This window comes from Zophobas morio, unplaced genomic scaffold (genome assembly GCF_036711695.1).
Source record: "Zophobas morio isolate AGI-343-1 ecotype UQ-CSIRO unplaced genomic scaffold, CSIRO_AGI_Zmor_V1 ptg000058l, whole genome shotgun sequence".
Taxonomy (NCBI): Eukaryota; Metazoa; Arthropoda; class Insecta; order Coleoptera; family Tenebrionidae; genus Zophobas; species Zophobas morio.
The window spans coordinates 5,301,291-5,318,282 of record NW_026972163.1 but is presented as its reverse complement, the minus strand read 5'-3'; the positions used below and the strand labels follow the sequence as shown (position 1 = coordinate 5,318,282).

At 32.3% G+C, this 16,992-nt stretch overlaps 1 protein-coding gene across 2 annotated transcripts in view; it reads right to left on the bottom strand.

Annotated features, from left to right (window-relative positions):
* Nucleotides 1–211: 211 nt before the first annotated feature.
* Nucleotides 212–16,992, bottom strand: part of LOC135143356 (ATP-dependent translocase ABCB1-like) — a 38,770-nt gene continuing 21,989 nt past the window's right edge. For both annotated transcript variants that reach the window (XM_064075213.1, XM_064075214.1), the window contains exons 2-20: nucleotides 12,880–12,958; nucleotides 6,127–6,423; nucleotides 5,967–6,067; nucleotides 5,632–5,803; nucleotides 5,252–5,572; nucleotides 4,932–5,156; nucleotides 4,751–4,876; nucleotides 4,320–4,694; nucleotides 3,226–3,418; nucleotides 3,085–3,173; nucleotides 2,779–2,937; nucleotides 2,624–2,728; nucleotides 2,403–2,564; nucleotides 1,808–2,011; nucleotides 1,512–1,753; nucleotides 1,297–1,456; nucleotides 716–1,114; nucleotides 521–667; nucleotides 212–468 (exon numbers count right to left, since the gene is read on the bottom strand). In XM_064075213.1, the coding sequence (XP_063931283.1) occupies nucleotides 268–468; nucleotides 521–667; nucleotides 716–1,114; nucleotides 1,297–1,456; nucleotides 1,512–1,753; nucleotides 1,808–2,011; nucleotides 2,403–2,564; nucleotides 2,624–2,728; nucleotides 2,779–2,937; nucleotides 3,085–3,173; nucleotides 3,226–3,418; nucleotides 4,320–4,694; nucleotides 4,751–4,876; nucleotides 4,932–5,156; nucleotides 5,252–5,572; nucleotides 5,632–5,803; nucleotides 5,967–6,067; nucleotides 6,127–6,423; nucleotides 12,880–12,958 (3,757 nt within the window). In that variant the 3' untranslated portion in view covers nucleotides 212–267. The remainder of the gene's footprint in view (nucleotides 469–520; nucleotides 668–715; nucleotides 1,115–1,296; nucleotides 1,457–1,511; nucleotides 1,754–1,807; nucleotides 2,012–2,402; nucleotides 2,565–2,623; nucleotides 2,729–2,778; nucleotides 2,938–3,084; nucleotides 3,174–3,225; nucleotides 3,419–4,319; nucleotides 4,695–4,750; nucleotides 4,877–4,931; nucleotides 5,157–5,251; nucleotides 5,573–5,631; nucleotides 5,804–5,966; nucleotides 6,068–6,126; nucleotides 6,424–12,879; nucleotides 12,959–16,992) is intronic.

Here is a 16,992-nt window from a genome sequence, read left to right as displayed (position 1 = left end):
TTTACAGCACTTATTAAATTTGTTATTTTAGATCGCTTACAGGCAGCGGCTAATTCGAGCTATCTGCGTTAAGCTCACTATATGACATAAACTAATGTGTATGTCCCATTTAAATATCAGAACGTTAATCGAATGAGCATTTAATAGAAAATTAAATTTCCCCATTAAACACTAATAACAATAAAACTTGGAATAAAAAATTAAACAATAATTGTAATATTTTCAACGGAAAACATTTATTTATTATTTAATACTGATGAGTCTAAACTACTTTTGACCAGCTTGTAGTTTGTAAAAATCGTAATATAAGCCTTTCTTTTCTAACAATTCAACATGGTTACCCATTTCGACAACAATTCCCTCATTCAAAACACAAATCAAATCAGCATCTTGAATTGTAGTTAATCTGTGTGCTATCGTTATGCAGGTCCTGTTTTTTTTAGCATTGTCTAATGCTTCTTGAACAATCTGAAAATTGTCACTTAATTGTTGTAAATAAGGTATTAGTAAGAAATTTTACCTTCTCGCTTTCATTATCCAAAGCAGAAGTCGCTTCATCTAGGAGAAGTATACGAGGATTTCTAATTAAAGCTCGAGCTATAGCGACTCTTTGTTTTTGCCCACCTGATAGCTGAGTTCCTTTATTCCCTAAGTTGGTGTTATAGCCCTGAAATTAATTCGAATAAAATTTTTTAATTTACATTTCGAAACTTACTAAAGGTAGAGCTGAAATAAAATTATGAATATTCGCAGATTTTGCAGCCTCAATAATCTCATCCACGGATACATTTCGGTCGTTTGCCCCATATGCAATGTTCTCAGCGATTGTTCTGTTAAACAAATTTGGTTCTTGTGATACAATTCCCAAATGCGATCTCAGATCACTTATTTCTATAGTTTTTACATCTTCTTTGTCAAGAGTAACCTCTCCAGATGTTGGATCATAAAATCTTTCAAGCAACTGAATAATAGTCGATTTTCCACAGCCACTTGAACCAACCAAAGCTATAGTTTTTCCTTGAAGTATGTTCATGTTTAAGCCTTTTAATACCGACACTGTGGGGCGAGTTGGATATGTGAAGTAAATGTCTGAATATTTAATATTTCCTCTTACCTAAAATTTAACCATAATGTCTAATACACTTATTTAAATTTCTATCTAGATTTAAAAAGGTGGATGTTACATTTAATAAATTGACTTGTAAATTCACACGTGAAACAATTTTACTGTAATTAGAATGTAAGTATGGACACAATTTGATAGGAAACGTTATATTATATGCAAAAAGCTCTTACTTTTTGTAAGTGTACCGGATTAGTTGTGTTCTTAATTTCCGGAATTCTCTTCAGTAAAACAAATATACGTTCAGCAGCAAGTAGACCTTTTTGAAAATTCGGAGAAAAAGAAAATGCATTCCCAATTGACCATGAACCCACAATAACAGTTTCCGAAACTCTGCAATTATAAACACATTAAATAATGATATTTTTACCTTAATAAGATTACGCACTTGAAAACTATACCATAGTCCAGTTGCGTTGAAATCATTAAATAAGCTCCATAGCCCATTGCCACCGCATAGGCGAAAAGCATTATACTTCTAGCGATACCTAGTACAATGGATCTAAAATGCATTTGCTTCTTTACATTAACCACATATGGCGTTAGTTCTATTACATAGTTTTCATAAAAAACTTGTTCACAACCTAATGAAGCAATTGTTCTAATATTTCCGATTGCTTCAACCGCTATCTACAAATAAATTATGAAAGTAAAGCATAAACTATTGCGCTAAAGATTTCTTACTTTTGCTGACTTTTCTAAAAATTTTTGGTTGACTTGTGTGTCTCCTTGTGTGAATTTTTGTTCAAAAAACACAGACAACAAAATAACTGGAGAAAATGAAATCAGTACCAAAGCTAATTTCCATTCAAAGTATAAGGCCATTGTATTTGCTATTATAAAGGTTGCAATGGAGTTTAGTACTGTACCAATTCGAATTCCAGCAGCCTAAAATGACAAATTTTATGAGTTCCATTTAGCACTAGTCACACTTGCCTGGGTATTTTTTGTCTAGCCTATAATAAAATATAAATCATATTCACAAATAAACCATATATGTATAATACACGAACGTTAAGTACGACTGAACAACTGAAACCAGTTCTACAGGTACGCACATTTCCGAAAACGTTACAAAAAATATTTTACAACAAAAAATTAAATAAAAAAAAACTTTGTATCTATCTGTCAGCAATAAGTTTAATTGTCGTAGTGTCTCATTCAGGACATGCTTTTAAACTTGGTAATAACTCCAACGTATTTTAGTTATCGTAATGGTAGTGTATGCCACAATAATAACTTTACAAGAAGGAAGTTTTTCAAAATAAATTATACTTACTCCTTGCACACTAGCTGCTTCTCCAGATAGTTTAGCACACAAAGCTCCAACCCCATTATCTTTTCTATCAAACCATGCCATTTCTTGCGACAGCATAGCTCGAAACATTTTTGCGCGTATTCTTAATGTTAATTTTTCTCCGGCAATGGAAAAGTAATACATCTACAATAATGGTAAAGTAAAAAAAAATACATTATTTATAACTAAAAATAAACACTCGCCTGCAAGAAAGTGGCTACACCAGTAACGATGCCTATGATAACAAAAAACAGTGAGAATGTGTTACTTTCTTCGCGTACGTACCACTCTCTAGGATCTGCAAGAACCTACAACCCATAATTAATATAAACTGTTGTAAATACTGATGTCAACATACGCCAATTATGTCGCCAAAAACTAAACCATACACTGGTAACGCGGCCCCTGTTATCACAGATGTTATGCATCCCACCATTATGTAAAACCATTCGGGTTTATTTACTTTTAAAATTGATATAATAGAACTTCCTTTGTTTGTTACATTGCTATCATCAAGCTGTAAATCGATTTTTAATGTTACATACACATATTGACAGATCTCTTTATGTTTGCAACATCAAGAGGACCAAAAACAAAATTGATTATTATCGTTATATATCTTTTTTTTTACGTAAGTGTATACGGCATGTAGTCATGTACTTACATTCTCTTCAGAACAACTTTCAGTAAGGGTTGATTCTTCAGGCATACTTGCAGCTACTTTCTGAATACCATTGATTAAGGCTTTTTCCTCTAAATTATAAATATTTTATATAAAGCAAATAGCATTAGGTTATAAATTTACCAGAAGACACGTCCTCAGTTTCACTTAAGCCCTGAGATACAACTAGATTGTAATAATCACCTCTCTTTTCCATCAATTCTGCATGATTACCTTCTTCAAGTACTTTCCCTTCAGATAATACAATAATACGGTTAGCATTTCTTATTGTGGATAATCTATGTGCAACTATAATAGTAGTACACTCGCCACTGATCTACAAAAAAGCAGAATAATTTTCTCTAATAATCTACATATATATTATTCGATTATATACTTTGCATAACTTATTTAGAGAGACAATTTAAAACTATTTTCAAATAAATAATTTATTTCATTTAATGGTTACAAACGGTAATTATTATTTTTTTTAATGGAATATGCTTTATATTTTTATAGATTTACATTCTTGAAAAGGGCTTCTTGATATCTGCATTTTTATGAAAAAACGATTATCTTCAGCACTCTACAATTTTTAAATACTGAAGTTTCAAATTTGACTTTTTAGACGCGGTAATTAAATTTACAAACTGAGTTTTTCATGTTTTTCAAATGAGACAATTTTCTTTTGTTTGTTAGGATTTATCTTCCAAGAAATATATTAGGATGAATCTAATAAATTTAGTGTAAAAAAAAATGTAATTAGTGATACGGTTGAGCTCTAAAATGTCCTACGTTCATGCTCCCAATATAAGAAAACTGACAGTTTGCAAAATTTAATCACCCTGTACAAATAAGATAAACTTCCTTAAATTCGTTACACATATACTAAGGCAAGATAGGTATCTAAAAAGTTGTGTAAAAATTCCAGACGTCCGTCTTTAAATACGGACTTTTTAACATAAAGATGCAATTATGATAAAAACTGGTATTCAAAAAACTTTGTGTAATATAATGTTACCATTTTTTTATCACATTAAAAAAAAAAACAGTTAAGTATGTCTGTGTCTTTTTCAAACGAAATATCCCATATATTTGAGAGTAATTTCAAAATCAGTTCTGTCAGACTACGGTCGATTAAAAATTTGTTTCAATAATACATGGAGAATGTGTAATGTTCCGCCATCAGACTCTTGCGACAACTATATGCATTATAATTCGGATTCAAAAACACTTACAGCGTCCAGAGCTGCTTGCACTTCAGCTTCACTTGTTGTATCTAGGGCTGAAGTGGCTTCATCAAGTAAAAGTATTTTTGGTCGTCGAATTAATGCTCTCGCTATCGCGATTCTTTGTTTTTGCCCACCAGAGAGCTGAGCTCCTCTTTCACCAACAATGGTATTGTAACCACGAGGCAGATTTTGAATGAAATTGTGAGCGTTTGCTTTTTTTGCTGCCTTTTCAATATCTTCTTGTGTTGCAGATAAATTACCGTATCTTATATTTTCCGCAATAGTGGCTGCAAAAAGAGCTGGTTCTTGCCCAACGACTCCAATTTTGCTTCTCAACCATGACAGATTTAGATTTTTAATGTTGTTGTCATCAATAGTCACCTGTTAAATTAATTCGAAAAATGTCATATTTGTTTAATGTCTCACAGTGTACATACAGTGCCAGAAATGGCGTCATAAAATCTTTGAATTAACTGGACACATGTTGACTTTCCACACCCAGAAGTTCCTACCAATGCGACCGTTTGACCTGATTTAATTTCGAGGTTGAAATCCTGTAAAATCTAAAATAAACATTATATTTGTCTCTGTTTAAAGTACGAGTATTCTAAATTATACTTTTACTTCCGGCCTTGATGGATAATGAAAATAGACATTTTTAAATGTGATATCACCTCTCATTGTATTTGGTTTTACGCCTAGATTTTTATGAAGGTTTATTTCTGGTTCGGTATCCAGAATTTCAAAAACTCTCGATGCAGCTCCACAGGCTGTTCCAAAAATTTCAAAATATGGTGCTCCAACACCAAAATTCCACGAAGCAATTAAAGTACAAAAAAATACCTTCAAATAACAACAGTTTTAATTTAAATTATAATAATGCGCAGTTTATTTAAACCACGTATTTATTCATCATTTCATAAACCAGTAATACTTACAGATACCATATTCCCTGGAGTATAAATTCTTTCCTCTTCGGGCAGACTTCTTTCATTTAAGATTAATCCGACACCATACCAAAATGACAAAGCGTATGAAGCGAACACAAAGAACCACATAAATCCATTGCTAATTCCGGAGAAAAGATTTTTCCTAATATTATTGTTTTTGGCAGTTTCTAAATGTTTCTCATATCTACTAAATTCTTTCTCTTGACCATCAAAAGCTACTACTGTACGCACAGAACTTAAAACCTCCTCGGCAATAGCTCCAGCAGTACCATAAGCTTCAAGCTCTTGTTGTGAAAATTTAGTCGATAACTAGTGTATATTTGTTGTTTAATGAACTTTTTGTATGACACTTTTTAAACTGTACTTACCCACGAAATTATTATGGTAAGGCCGAATGATACTGGAAGGGAAACCATGCAAATTAGGGCCAACTGCCATCCCAGAACTAATGCCATAATTATACCAGTTACGAAAATAGTTTCAAAGAAAATAAAAATGCCGACTTTTTCTCCTATTCCTTCCTCAAGTTTAGATAAATTACTACAACCATTATACTAACGTTTTAAGCACTTTTTATTATGATGTAAAATGTAAAGGTATCCCTCAAAAATGTTTGTTATTTACCTGTTTGGTTCAAACTTCTCCTCAACTGAGAAATACCCTTACAATTTTAGATGATCGATAAGTACCGTATATGACTTACTCTGTGAAAGTTGTAGCAAAATCTCCAGTCTTATTGAGGTCGTACCAAGAAATATCCATATTTAAAGTTTTTTTCAAAATAAGTTTTCGTATAAGAAAAATCTAAAAACATCATTTTTTACTGTTAAATTCAAAAGTGGTGGACATTTAGGTATAATTACCTGTTTTAAAGCACTGTAGGTGAATAATACTCCCGCCAGGTATGTTGTTATAATCATAATAATGCCTAAAACGCTTGCGAAAATTGCAAAATGTCGTATACCATCATAGAGATTTTCTTCCGCAATAATGGTTTCATTGTCAGTCAAATTTTTAGTTAAACTTTCAGCGTAGTCAACGATAACACCAGTAACATCGCCAAAAAGTATCATTACGTAAGGTTGAATACAACCACATATTACAGCACATATTGTTCCTAGAGCTATGCAAATTTTGTCTTGCACTGTGCTATACCGGAACTAAAACAGTACAAAAAAAAATATGTATGCAAATGGCATCTACAAATTTTTGATTTCGAAATGTTATTCTTATTTTTTTTTTACAAAAATGCACATTTTTTGTTAAATTTTATAAAAAAGTTTCGCAGTTGTTATGGGCGAAGATTTTATTCACTTCACAACAAAGGTTTAATATACATATATCTACCCTCTGTAAGAATCTAGTTAATTTCACTTGTGTAAACTTAAAATAAGAACACAACAAAAAAGTTAAAGAGACAATAAGTCGCCAAGCATGTTTAAGATATGATCTACCTTTAATAATAATTCAAGAATTTATTTTAGTTTATCTATCAATAATACCAAAAAAATAGAAATTACAACAAAGTAATATTTGACCGGTGACATAGCTAAATATAATTTCTTAATCTAAGCATTATCAAATTTAGCCTTAACAGACTTGTTAGTCCGTTTTGTAATTCATCATGAGATAGTAGTTTCGTTCCTTAAAACGATTATCATCATTGAAGGGTATTGTAAATCAATCGCAGATCGCAATGGCAATCAATTTCATAAACACTATCATTGCCAAAAAGTTTTACAGTTATTACAGAGGAAATGTAAATTTATAGATAAATACTTATAGTAAATTTGTGTTGCTAACAATTTTAGAAAGTTATATGTATAATAATATTATTAATACATATATGAATCTATAGAACAGCTTAAAACAAGAAATTTATTTTCCTTCTACGTCTTATTCCTCAGCAGCAAAACAATTTCATGTAATTTCTTTAAAAATTGAATACCTGAATACAACTGAATCAAAAAATAGGGTACGGTGGCCGATATTACACCGGTTCCTAAATTGCACCACCGACAGTTTACAGTAAACTATCAGCCAAACTTGCAATCTATACTTCTATACTTATATAATAAAGCTGAAGCTTTTGTTTATTTGAACACGTTTATCTCAGAAACTACTGGTTCAAATTCAAAAAATCTTTTTGTGTTGGATAGTCTATGTATCATATCTACATATAGGCTATATAACATCACGCTACGATCATTAGGAGCGAAGTAGCAATGAAAAATTCGGAAAAACGGGAAAATTATTCCTCCTTTGAGAGCTTCCGTTGCGTACGCTGCTTAAACGGTTAAAGTTACGTAAAAATCATGTATGACGAAATTGTTCCCCTCTAAAAGTTCTAAAGAAAAGTCCCCGACAGCATATGTCTATCTTTTAAAGTCGACTCAGTATAACCTTTTTTATGGTAATGAAATTTGTTCTAAAATAATAATGCATTATGTGTAAAATTCTCGCGTCACAGTGTTTGTAACCGAACTTCTCCGAAATGGGTTGACCGATTTGTATGAAATTTTTTATGTATATTCGGTAGGTCTGAGAATAGGTTGTAAACTATTTTTTAAACCCCTAAGTGATAAGGGTGGCCCACCCTAAAAAATGTTGGTCTATTTTTTGGACAACATTTTTTATTTTTATTTTTTTAAGAATTGGCATCAAAAAATACACATAACCCTAAATTTTCACCTTTCTACCACCAACCCCCATTTTTTAATCGTCTATATAATAAAAATCAATTGCTGTTCCTGTTAGTCTCGCTAAGACTCAAAAACGGCTTGACCGATTTGAAGAATTTTTTATATTACGGGGATGGTTTATAAATAAAAAAATAAGGAAAACCTAAAAGAACAGTTAAAAAATAAAAAAAATCTAAAAATTTTGTATGGGAATCGCCACTTCGAATTAATTTCAATAGTTGGCATTTCTGACGGACCTGTCGTCTAACTGACGTGTCATACAAAACTAATTCTTCCGTGCAATTGTGAAAAGTATATTGCATTTCAAATCGTTCTTTGTTTTTCGTAAAAAAAACGTCGTTTATTTTAAGAAAAGTCTTGGTTAAAGTGAATTTAATTACACATTGCGAAAGTTTCTTATTAATTTTGATCTGCCATTCTATTTACCTATATTCACTTTGTTGGTTTCGACAAAACCTCAAACTTTACCGTTATTTGAAGATTTAATTTGAAGTTTTCAATATTTCAAAATTCTCAAGACAAAACTTACAGATTTGATTGACTGTGAAAATAATTCTGTGTCGTTTTATGAAGTTCATTAAAATGCCGAGAAGACGAAAGTCTCACATAGGTCCACGAAGTCAATCAAATGTGCGACGAACTACCTCAGGTGCAAACCGCAATGATTTATTTCATGGGTAATTCGGATATGGAAGTTGATCAGCGTTGTGCTCATAATCAACATGAATAAAATGAATAAAACTGAGTAGAAACTAATATTCGAAGTACGAAGTACCTACTTCATTATTACTCTTATATACCTGAGCATCTACTCTATGTACTGAGTACCTACTTGGAAACATTGTATATCCCCGGACACAAATTGAACATCTACGCGTTTTGTGAGCATTTAATCTAAAAATGAGGATCGGCGTGGCAAATAACTGAGCTGTCTGTAAAGCAGCTTAGAAAACGAGTAGGATCGTTGTAAGAGTGAATTTTAACTAAACATGGCGACTTTCATGAACGTGGAACGTCGTCAAAAGGTGCATTCAGTTTGAAAAACACATTAGGAGCATGAATATCGAAAACTTTTCAGGTAATTAACTCTTATTTATGCATAAATTGTGCAGTGCGTTTTTTATAACACTGGCCATAGAGATTCCCATCTCAAGGTGTCTACCCCATACTAACTTATATTTTGGTGACTCGATTTTTGCTTTAATGGTTGAACACTGTCACTGTTGTCCTTTTTTGTTGTATCGAGATGCTATTTGAGCATCAACTGTTACCTACTGAAGTATTAATATCATCTAGAAAAACTAGAAATATTTTGATTTGATATTCGAGTAGATACTTCGTATTTCGAGTATGAGCATCTATTGAGTTTTATTTATATCAACCATTGTCAAAAAATTGATCGAACGTTGTTTTGACAGAACTTCCTTCGCACCAAAAGTATAATGAAACATATTCAGCATTTTCGAGTTGAGTATTTTCTTCACACAATTTTGTGATGACCTAATCAACATTTACGATCAACACGTATACCACCTTGGATTGGTGCAGTGTAATACTAAAAATGACTGTATTGTATCCCCAAAATTATCTGCGAAAATCGAGTGGGCTGTTCCATCAATTTTTTGGGGGGAATAAGTAAATATTCTTATCAATTTACCATGCTTACAATAACTTTAAAACGTCTGCAAGATCTCAAAGTATTCATTTTTGCAACTCTTGAGTTATTCACTAAAATAAATTGACTGATTCATATATTTTTTTGAGTCACTGTAAAAGCAAATCTAAAAAATATGAATGCAATGATAAATTACGAAAATATACTGATGATATTTTCCACATTTTAGATGGGATCTATTCGGCAAAATCTTGAGATGACGTCTTCAAGTTTTTGGGCTTGATAAACAGATATATTTTGATTGAAAACCTACCATGCCAAACAGTAACTTCAAAACCTCTGCAATATTTCAAAATTCAGTTTTGCAATTCTTGATTCAATCAATAAAATAAATTGACTCAGTGATTAATTTTTTTGAGACACCTCCTATAAGCAAAACTAAAAAATATGAATGGAACGATAAATCACAAGTACAGACTCATCATATTTTGTACATTTTAGATAGGATTCATTTGGCAAAATTTTGGGCTGACGTCATCAATTTTTTGGAGGGGATAAGTAAATATATTTTGAATAAAAATTTATTATGCTTATCATATGTTTAAAACATCTGCAAGATTTCAAAGCATTCGATTTTGCAGATTCAAAATTAAATTGTAGGTGAAACGAAGTTCACGGGGTCAGCTAGTCTATCGATAATTTTAGAAACTAAATGAAATTTGCCGCTGACAGAGCAAGAATCATATAGGAAACTTTATTCTGTCATAACTTCTAAGTCAAAAGTTTATTCCACGATAAGCCGAACAAGAGAGAGTATGGTTCATGGGATCCACAAAGTGTGATACGTTGTATAGAAGAGTATAAAAACGGAAAAATAAGGTTAAATAAATGTTGTGACAAATATGGGGTTCCCACAAAAACTTTTATGAGACATTTTCTAATGATGCTCCACCAGGTACAGTCCATCTGTTATAAGAATTCCATAGTCCTGTAAAACCGCACAAATAATACTTCTCAAACGTTACTATTTTGTCTCACTTTCTATCACCGGAACGTTTGTACAAAGCAGAAGTTCTCAAACAAAAAACCCGTTGAATTTTAAAAGGAGATGTTTAATGAAACAGATGAAATGTAGATTTTAAGTTAGTGTTGTGTTTAATTTTCAGAACACGTTTTGCTCACTTTTTTTGTTTCAATTTTAAAAGCACGACAATTTAATTTTAAATCCCCAATGTTCGAAAGCTTAAGACTAAATTGGTGATGACTTCGAAGGACCATATCAAACACTGTTTGATAATAAAAAATGTATTTATTTTTACTAACGAGGCACTACCGATACCGACTGTTTTCGTTACGGTTCTGTTACAAGTATCCGAATAAAATTCAAAAATAGTTGTGGGGGTGGTTTTCACCACCGCCGCGCTTGCGCATTACAAAGGTCTTAACATCCAATATATCAAGGAATGTATTGGAACGAGCAACGTTACGAAAAATAATATATATATATTTTTTTAATGGAGTTATTCCAAAAAGTGGGGCGATATCGGCAACCTTACCCTATATAAATACCTTATAAATATCTACTCATTGCGATATACATGACGATTCGCTATCGGTTGTAATCAAATCCTTTCTTTGTATTAGTAAGATTGTTTAGTTTTTAGTTTTGTGGGAGCTTTTATTATTATTTTAATGCCTTATGTTATACTTAAGTTCACTGACTTTGGAATTGCGTGTTATGTATTTACTGTCTGCGGTTGATTTGAACCTAAGTTTTAGTTTCCTTTTTTTTAATCGATCGAGTTGCCAGTGCTAGTAATGTTAGTTCATGGAATTTTAGAGAATGCCTTGATTGTGTCGCTTTAAAACTAAAGATAGTGTTATGTATCGTTTATAAATTTTAAATGCAGCTAAAAGCACGTAGAGTTTGTTTAAAAAAAATTTTCAGATTCATGACCGATGACGTTATAATAAACAAAATTCAATTTTTTCAATTTCTCCTACTGAGAACGTATGCATACAATCCTGCAATGTGTCTGCATTAAAAAATGCCACGTTTTCATTGTGAATAATCAAAAATGGGTCTCCATATTATTAAAGGCAACTTGGATGGTGAAATGTACCAAGACATTTTGGAAAATGAACTCTTGCCAACATTACTTGAAAACGTGAGCTTAGAAATGCGACGATGGTACCACGTGAAATTCTTGATCATGATTTCAGTGATCACTGGATCGATAGAGCTGGTCCGATAAATTGACCTGCCAGATTACCAGTTCGCCGGATTTTTTTTGTGGGGCTATCTCAAAGATAAAGTTTACAAACAAGAACCAACAACACGTGAGAATATGATTGAACGAATCAGAAATACTTGTGCCGAAATTCAAGCATACACATTTCTCAGTGTACATTCAATATGCATTGAATTCCAAGGCCATCATTTTGAGCACTTACTTTAATTGAAAAATGATGAGGCGAGGGGACTCATGTAAATTAAGCACCCTAATAAGTGCGAGGAGAAGAGACTCACATAAATCAAGCAGCTTAATAGGTGAAAGGCGAAGGAATTCACCTAAATCAAGCACCCTGAGAAGCGAGGGGACTCACCTCAATCAAGCACCCTGGTAGGTGAGAGGCAAGGGGACTCACGTTAATCTAGCATTCCGAAGGGAACAGAACACTACTTCGTCCACATCATTGTTCCTGGGTTACGCTAAAAGTAGTTTGTAGTCATTTACATTTCTACAAATAACAATTTCTATGTTTTTTGAAATTGACAACGTGATTAAACTTTTTTGGGGACGAATTTCGAGTATTAAGTAAAACGTGGTGTTTTTTATTGCCAACGAATCGCAGAATCGTATGCATAGGTTCTCAGTAGGAGAAATCGAAAAAAGAAAATGTTTCAGACAAATCATACGTACTTTTAGCCGTAGACTCCGAATCTGCAATAAAAAATAGCAGTTCTACTGTTTTGTAGAAGATAAGTTAAACACATCGCGAATGGTATAATCATTTTTAAAACTCAAACTAAACTAAGAAAAAGTTTCGCTTGGAACACTTGTTTTTTTATTAGTTGTACAGAGACAGCAATCGCGATCAAAGATGGCCATGAATTTTTGAAAGTTTGGCTTTGATCAACCATCAAATCAAATTGACGGTAATCTGACAAGATGAAGATTCTAGCAAAGACAAATCTTCAAAAATTCATTTCTATCTTTAATCGTGTTTTTATTGCTCCCAGGGTACTATCTGTCTAATAAGAAAGTTATATATTTATTTGTTTTTCATTTACTTACCAACTGGAAATAGGAAATCTTTTTCTCCTCCTTTTGACTACTAACACTTTGGATTTTAACCTTCTTTTGGGTAAATTTCCTATAACAAAAATATGATAATGATATAATAAATAAATAAGTATATGTGGTTTTAATACAGCTTTCTAAATAACTTTTTAGAACGACGCATTTTTAGAAGAGACAAGCATACTAATTATATGATATATATTGTAACGCCAAAACCAAATCAATTAGATAAAATAATAATATAATAATTCAGGTATTAAAAGTAAATATTTTTTGTGACAACTGACATAAATTAAAAAGAAGATAGTGTAAATTGTTAATCTACAGGTACCTACAGAAACATGCCATGTGTATGTTTCGAATGAGTTTTCCATAATAAAATTTTATGATGAATTAGCACTTTTCTTATCGAGGAGTTATGTCATTTTGAATACGTACAGCGTACTACTACTAATAACAGCACTGTACTACAGAAATTTTGGGAGAATGCGTTAGGCCGTTTTTAATTTAGTCAAAAAATAGACTGTTCCATTCCTGAATGTTTGAGTCACTCTGTGTTTTAAAAAATTAATTTAATAATAAACGAGAATATAGATACATCAATATAATATTTTTGCACATTTTAGATAAGTTTTATCCAGCAAAATTTTAAAATGCCGTCATCAAGTTTTTCGATGCGATAAAAGGTTCAATTTCCATTAGCGATAACCTTAAAACAATTGCAAAATCTTAAAGGATTGGATTTTGCAGTTTCTAATTCAAATAATAAAATCTTGTGTGGTGATCAAATTTGAATTAAAAATTTCGCGCTGAAAAAAAAACAGCGGTGCGAAATCGCATTTGAATAATTAGAATTTGAAAAAAAAATCAATCAAGCAAATCGTTTTAAACATAGGCAACCATGTGCACGTTTAGTTCTTTTCTGGTAGTTGGTAGCTCTACTTTCAGTTAGAGGGTTGGTAGTGAGAGGGTTGGTATAAAGAAGATGGTTTGGTTCGTAGAGGGTCGGGACACGTCACTTTTTGATTTGTTTGATGTGAGTGAAACCACGTGGTGCGTTAGCTACGTTAAGTTTAGTTGGTTTGGTAGTTAAAAAAAGGAGGAAGCCTTTGCTTAACGAAAATTAATCGTAACGGCGACGATGCCCCAGTTCCCTCAACATGCGTAGCAAATTCTTGCGGTTTTTCCAGGCGGAAAATGCGAATTTTCAAAATCTCAATTCAGAGTCATAAAGTACATCTGTAAGATGTACGTGTTACATTATAACACTTCTAAATTCTTCACAAAAGATTGCTAATACATAGTTCATTTATGGCAGTTTCAAATTCAAACGATGTTCCTGGCCTTTCATTTGGATTGTTTTACAGTAGATGGACCATCAAGCGTTGCAAATTTTAGTTGAATGTTTACACATCCATAGCAACGAAAATTGCAGTGGTAGTACGAATTTTTAGTTTTTTACTTCCCGAGCGTAAGCAAAGGAAGTATTGTAATCGAGTCCGTCGGCCGACTCTCTACTTTTACGTTTTCTCGATCTTTCATGACCCCTAGAAGATGAAGAAATAGGTCTCCTATTTCCGTCTGTCTGTCCGTCTGTCCGTCTGTCCGTCCGTCTGTCCGTCTGTCCGTCTGCCGTCCCGGATTTTTATTAGACAGATAATCTCCGAAAGTACTCGACCGATTGTTGTGAAATTTTGTACTTATATTAAGAATATCATGTAGATGGTAAAACGCTAACCAAAATTTGTCTAATCATCCCCACCACTAATGCGATGACGTCACTTCAAAATTGTACATAGTAAATGGGTTTTCAATTGTATAAAATAACATAGACCTACACATGTAGTTTACAACTCTTCGACTTTTCACCCGAAACGTCCAGATTTTTGGAAAAAAAATCAAAATTATAAAACAACATTTTGAAATTTAATTTTTAATCTGCTAACCAGAATGCTTTGAAATGTTGCAGATGTTTTAAGGCTATAAAGAGCATCATAAATCTTTAGTCAAAAAATATTTGCTTATCCCCTCCAAAAACTTGATGACGTCAGCTCAAAAGTTTGTGGAATAAATCATATCTAAAATGTACAAAATATGATGAGTCTGTACTTGTGATCTATCACTCCATTCATATTTTTTGGATTTGCATATACAGGGTGACTCAAAAAAATTAATGAATGCGTAAATTTATTTTACTGATTTACTCAGAAACTACAAAACCGAATGCTTTGAAATCTTGCAGATGTTTTAAGGTTATAAAGAGCATAATAAATGTTTAGTCAAAATATATTTGCTTATCCCCTCCAAAAAATTGATGACGTCAGCTCGAAAGTTTGCCGAATAAATCCTATCTAAACTATAGAAATATGAAGAGTCTGTACTTGTAATTTATCACTCCATTCATATTTTTTGGATTTGCATATACAGGGTGACTCAAAAAAATTAATGAATGCGTAAATATATTTTATTGATTTAATCAGGAACTACAAAACCGAATGCTCTGAAATCTTGCAGATGTTTTAAGGTCATAAAGAGCATAATAAATGTTTAGTCAAAATATATTTGCTTATCCCCTCCAAAAACTTGATGACGTCAGCTCGAAAGTTTGCCGAATAAATCATATCTAAAATGTACAAAATATGATGAGTCTGTACTTGTCATTTATCACTCCATTCATATTTTTTGGATTTGCATATGCAGAGTGACTCAAAAAAATTAATGAATGCGTAAATATATTTTATTGTTTTAATCAGGAGCTACAAAACGGAATGCTTTGAAATCTTGCAGATGTTTTAAGGTTATAAAGAGCATAATAAATTTTTAGTCAAAATATTTTTGGTTATCTTCTACAAACAACTGATGACGTCAGCTCAAAAGTTTGCCCAATAAATCGTATCTAAAATGTACAAAATATGATGAGTCTGTACTTGTGATTTATCATTCCATTCATATTTTTGGATTTGCATATGCAGGGTGACTCAAAAAAATTAATGAAGGCGTGAATTTATTTTATCGATTTAATCAGGAATTACAAAACCGAATGCTTTGAAATTTTGGGAATATTTTAAAGTTATTATAAGCATGGTAAACTTTTGTTCAAAATGTATTTGTTCATCCCTCCTAAAAAAATTGATGACGTCACCCTTAAATTTTGCTGAATAAATCCTATCTAAAATGCAAAAAATATGATGAGTTTGTACTTGTGATATATCATTCCATTCATATTTTTTAGATTTTCTTAAGAGGTGGTTCAAAAAAATTAATGAAGTCAATTTATTTTATTGATTAAATTAAAGGCAACACTTATTATTAGTATTACACCCCAACCAACCCAATTTGGTAGACACAAAATTTGTTAAAGGAAAAACTCGGTTGATCCATAAGGGCAGTACGCTTATTTACATCGACTTTAACATTACAGACCTGCATTTGTTTTATGCGCTCACTTGGTTCCGCGAATGTGAAATAGACATGTTTATAATCAACCAATTGTGAATTTCACCGTCAAGAATTAAAATAAAACCCAATGTTTTATACAGGCTGACTGCGAAATAGGGGCGGAAAAAAAATCCATTAAAGCTTACTGTAAATGAGGAAAATTGGCAGATTTCGTTTTTGAAATTGCTGCCTCAATTTCAAGAAAAAAATAAAACAAATTGAGTTCAATTTTCATGGGACGCCAATGATTATAATAATTTTTTTAACTTCCATAGTAACCTAACGATTTATGCTTTCCGAACGTAAGCTAAGGAAGTTTATCAAGTTACCTACGTTTTTTCCACCTTTAATTTCAAACCGTCAGTTTGATATAAATGAATTAATTTTCATTTTAAAATGGCAATGTACACAAATATTGAACGAACCGATATGGTTCTCATTTATGGTGAAGCACGAGGAAATGCTGAAGAAGCCAGGCGGATTTACATGGAACGTTTTCCCCAGCGGCTTGCTCCTGCTGCCGGGACATTTATAAAAAACGTTCAGCATCTGAGGGATCATGGAACTTTTAAGCCACAAACCCAAGATCGGGGACGTGTTAGGACCAGGCGGATCCTAGACGTGGAACCCCAAATTCTTCACACGGTTGAAGCTGAACCGGGTATTAGC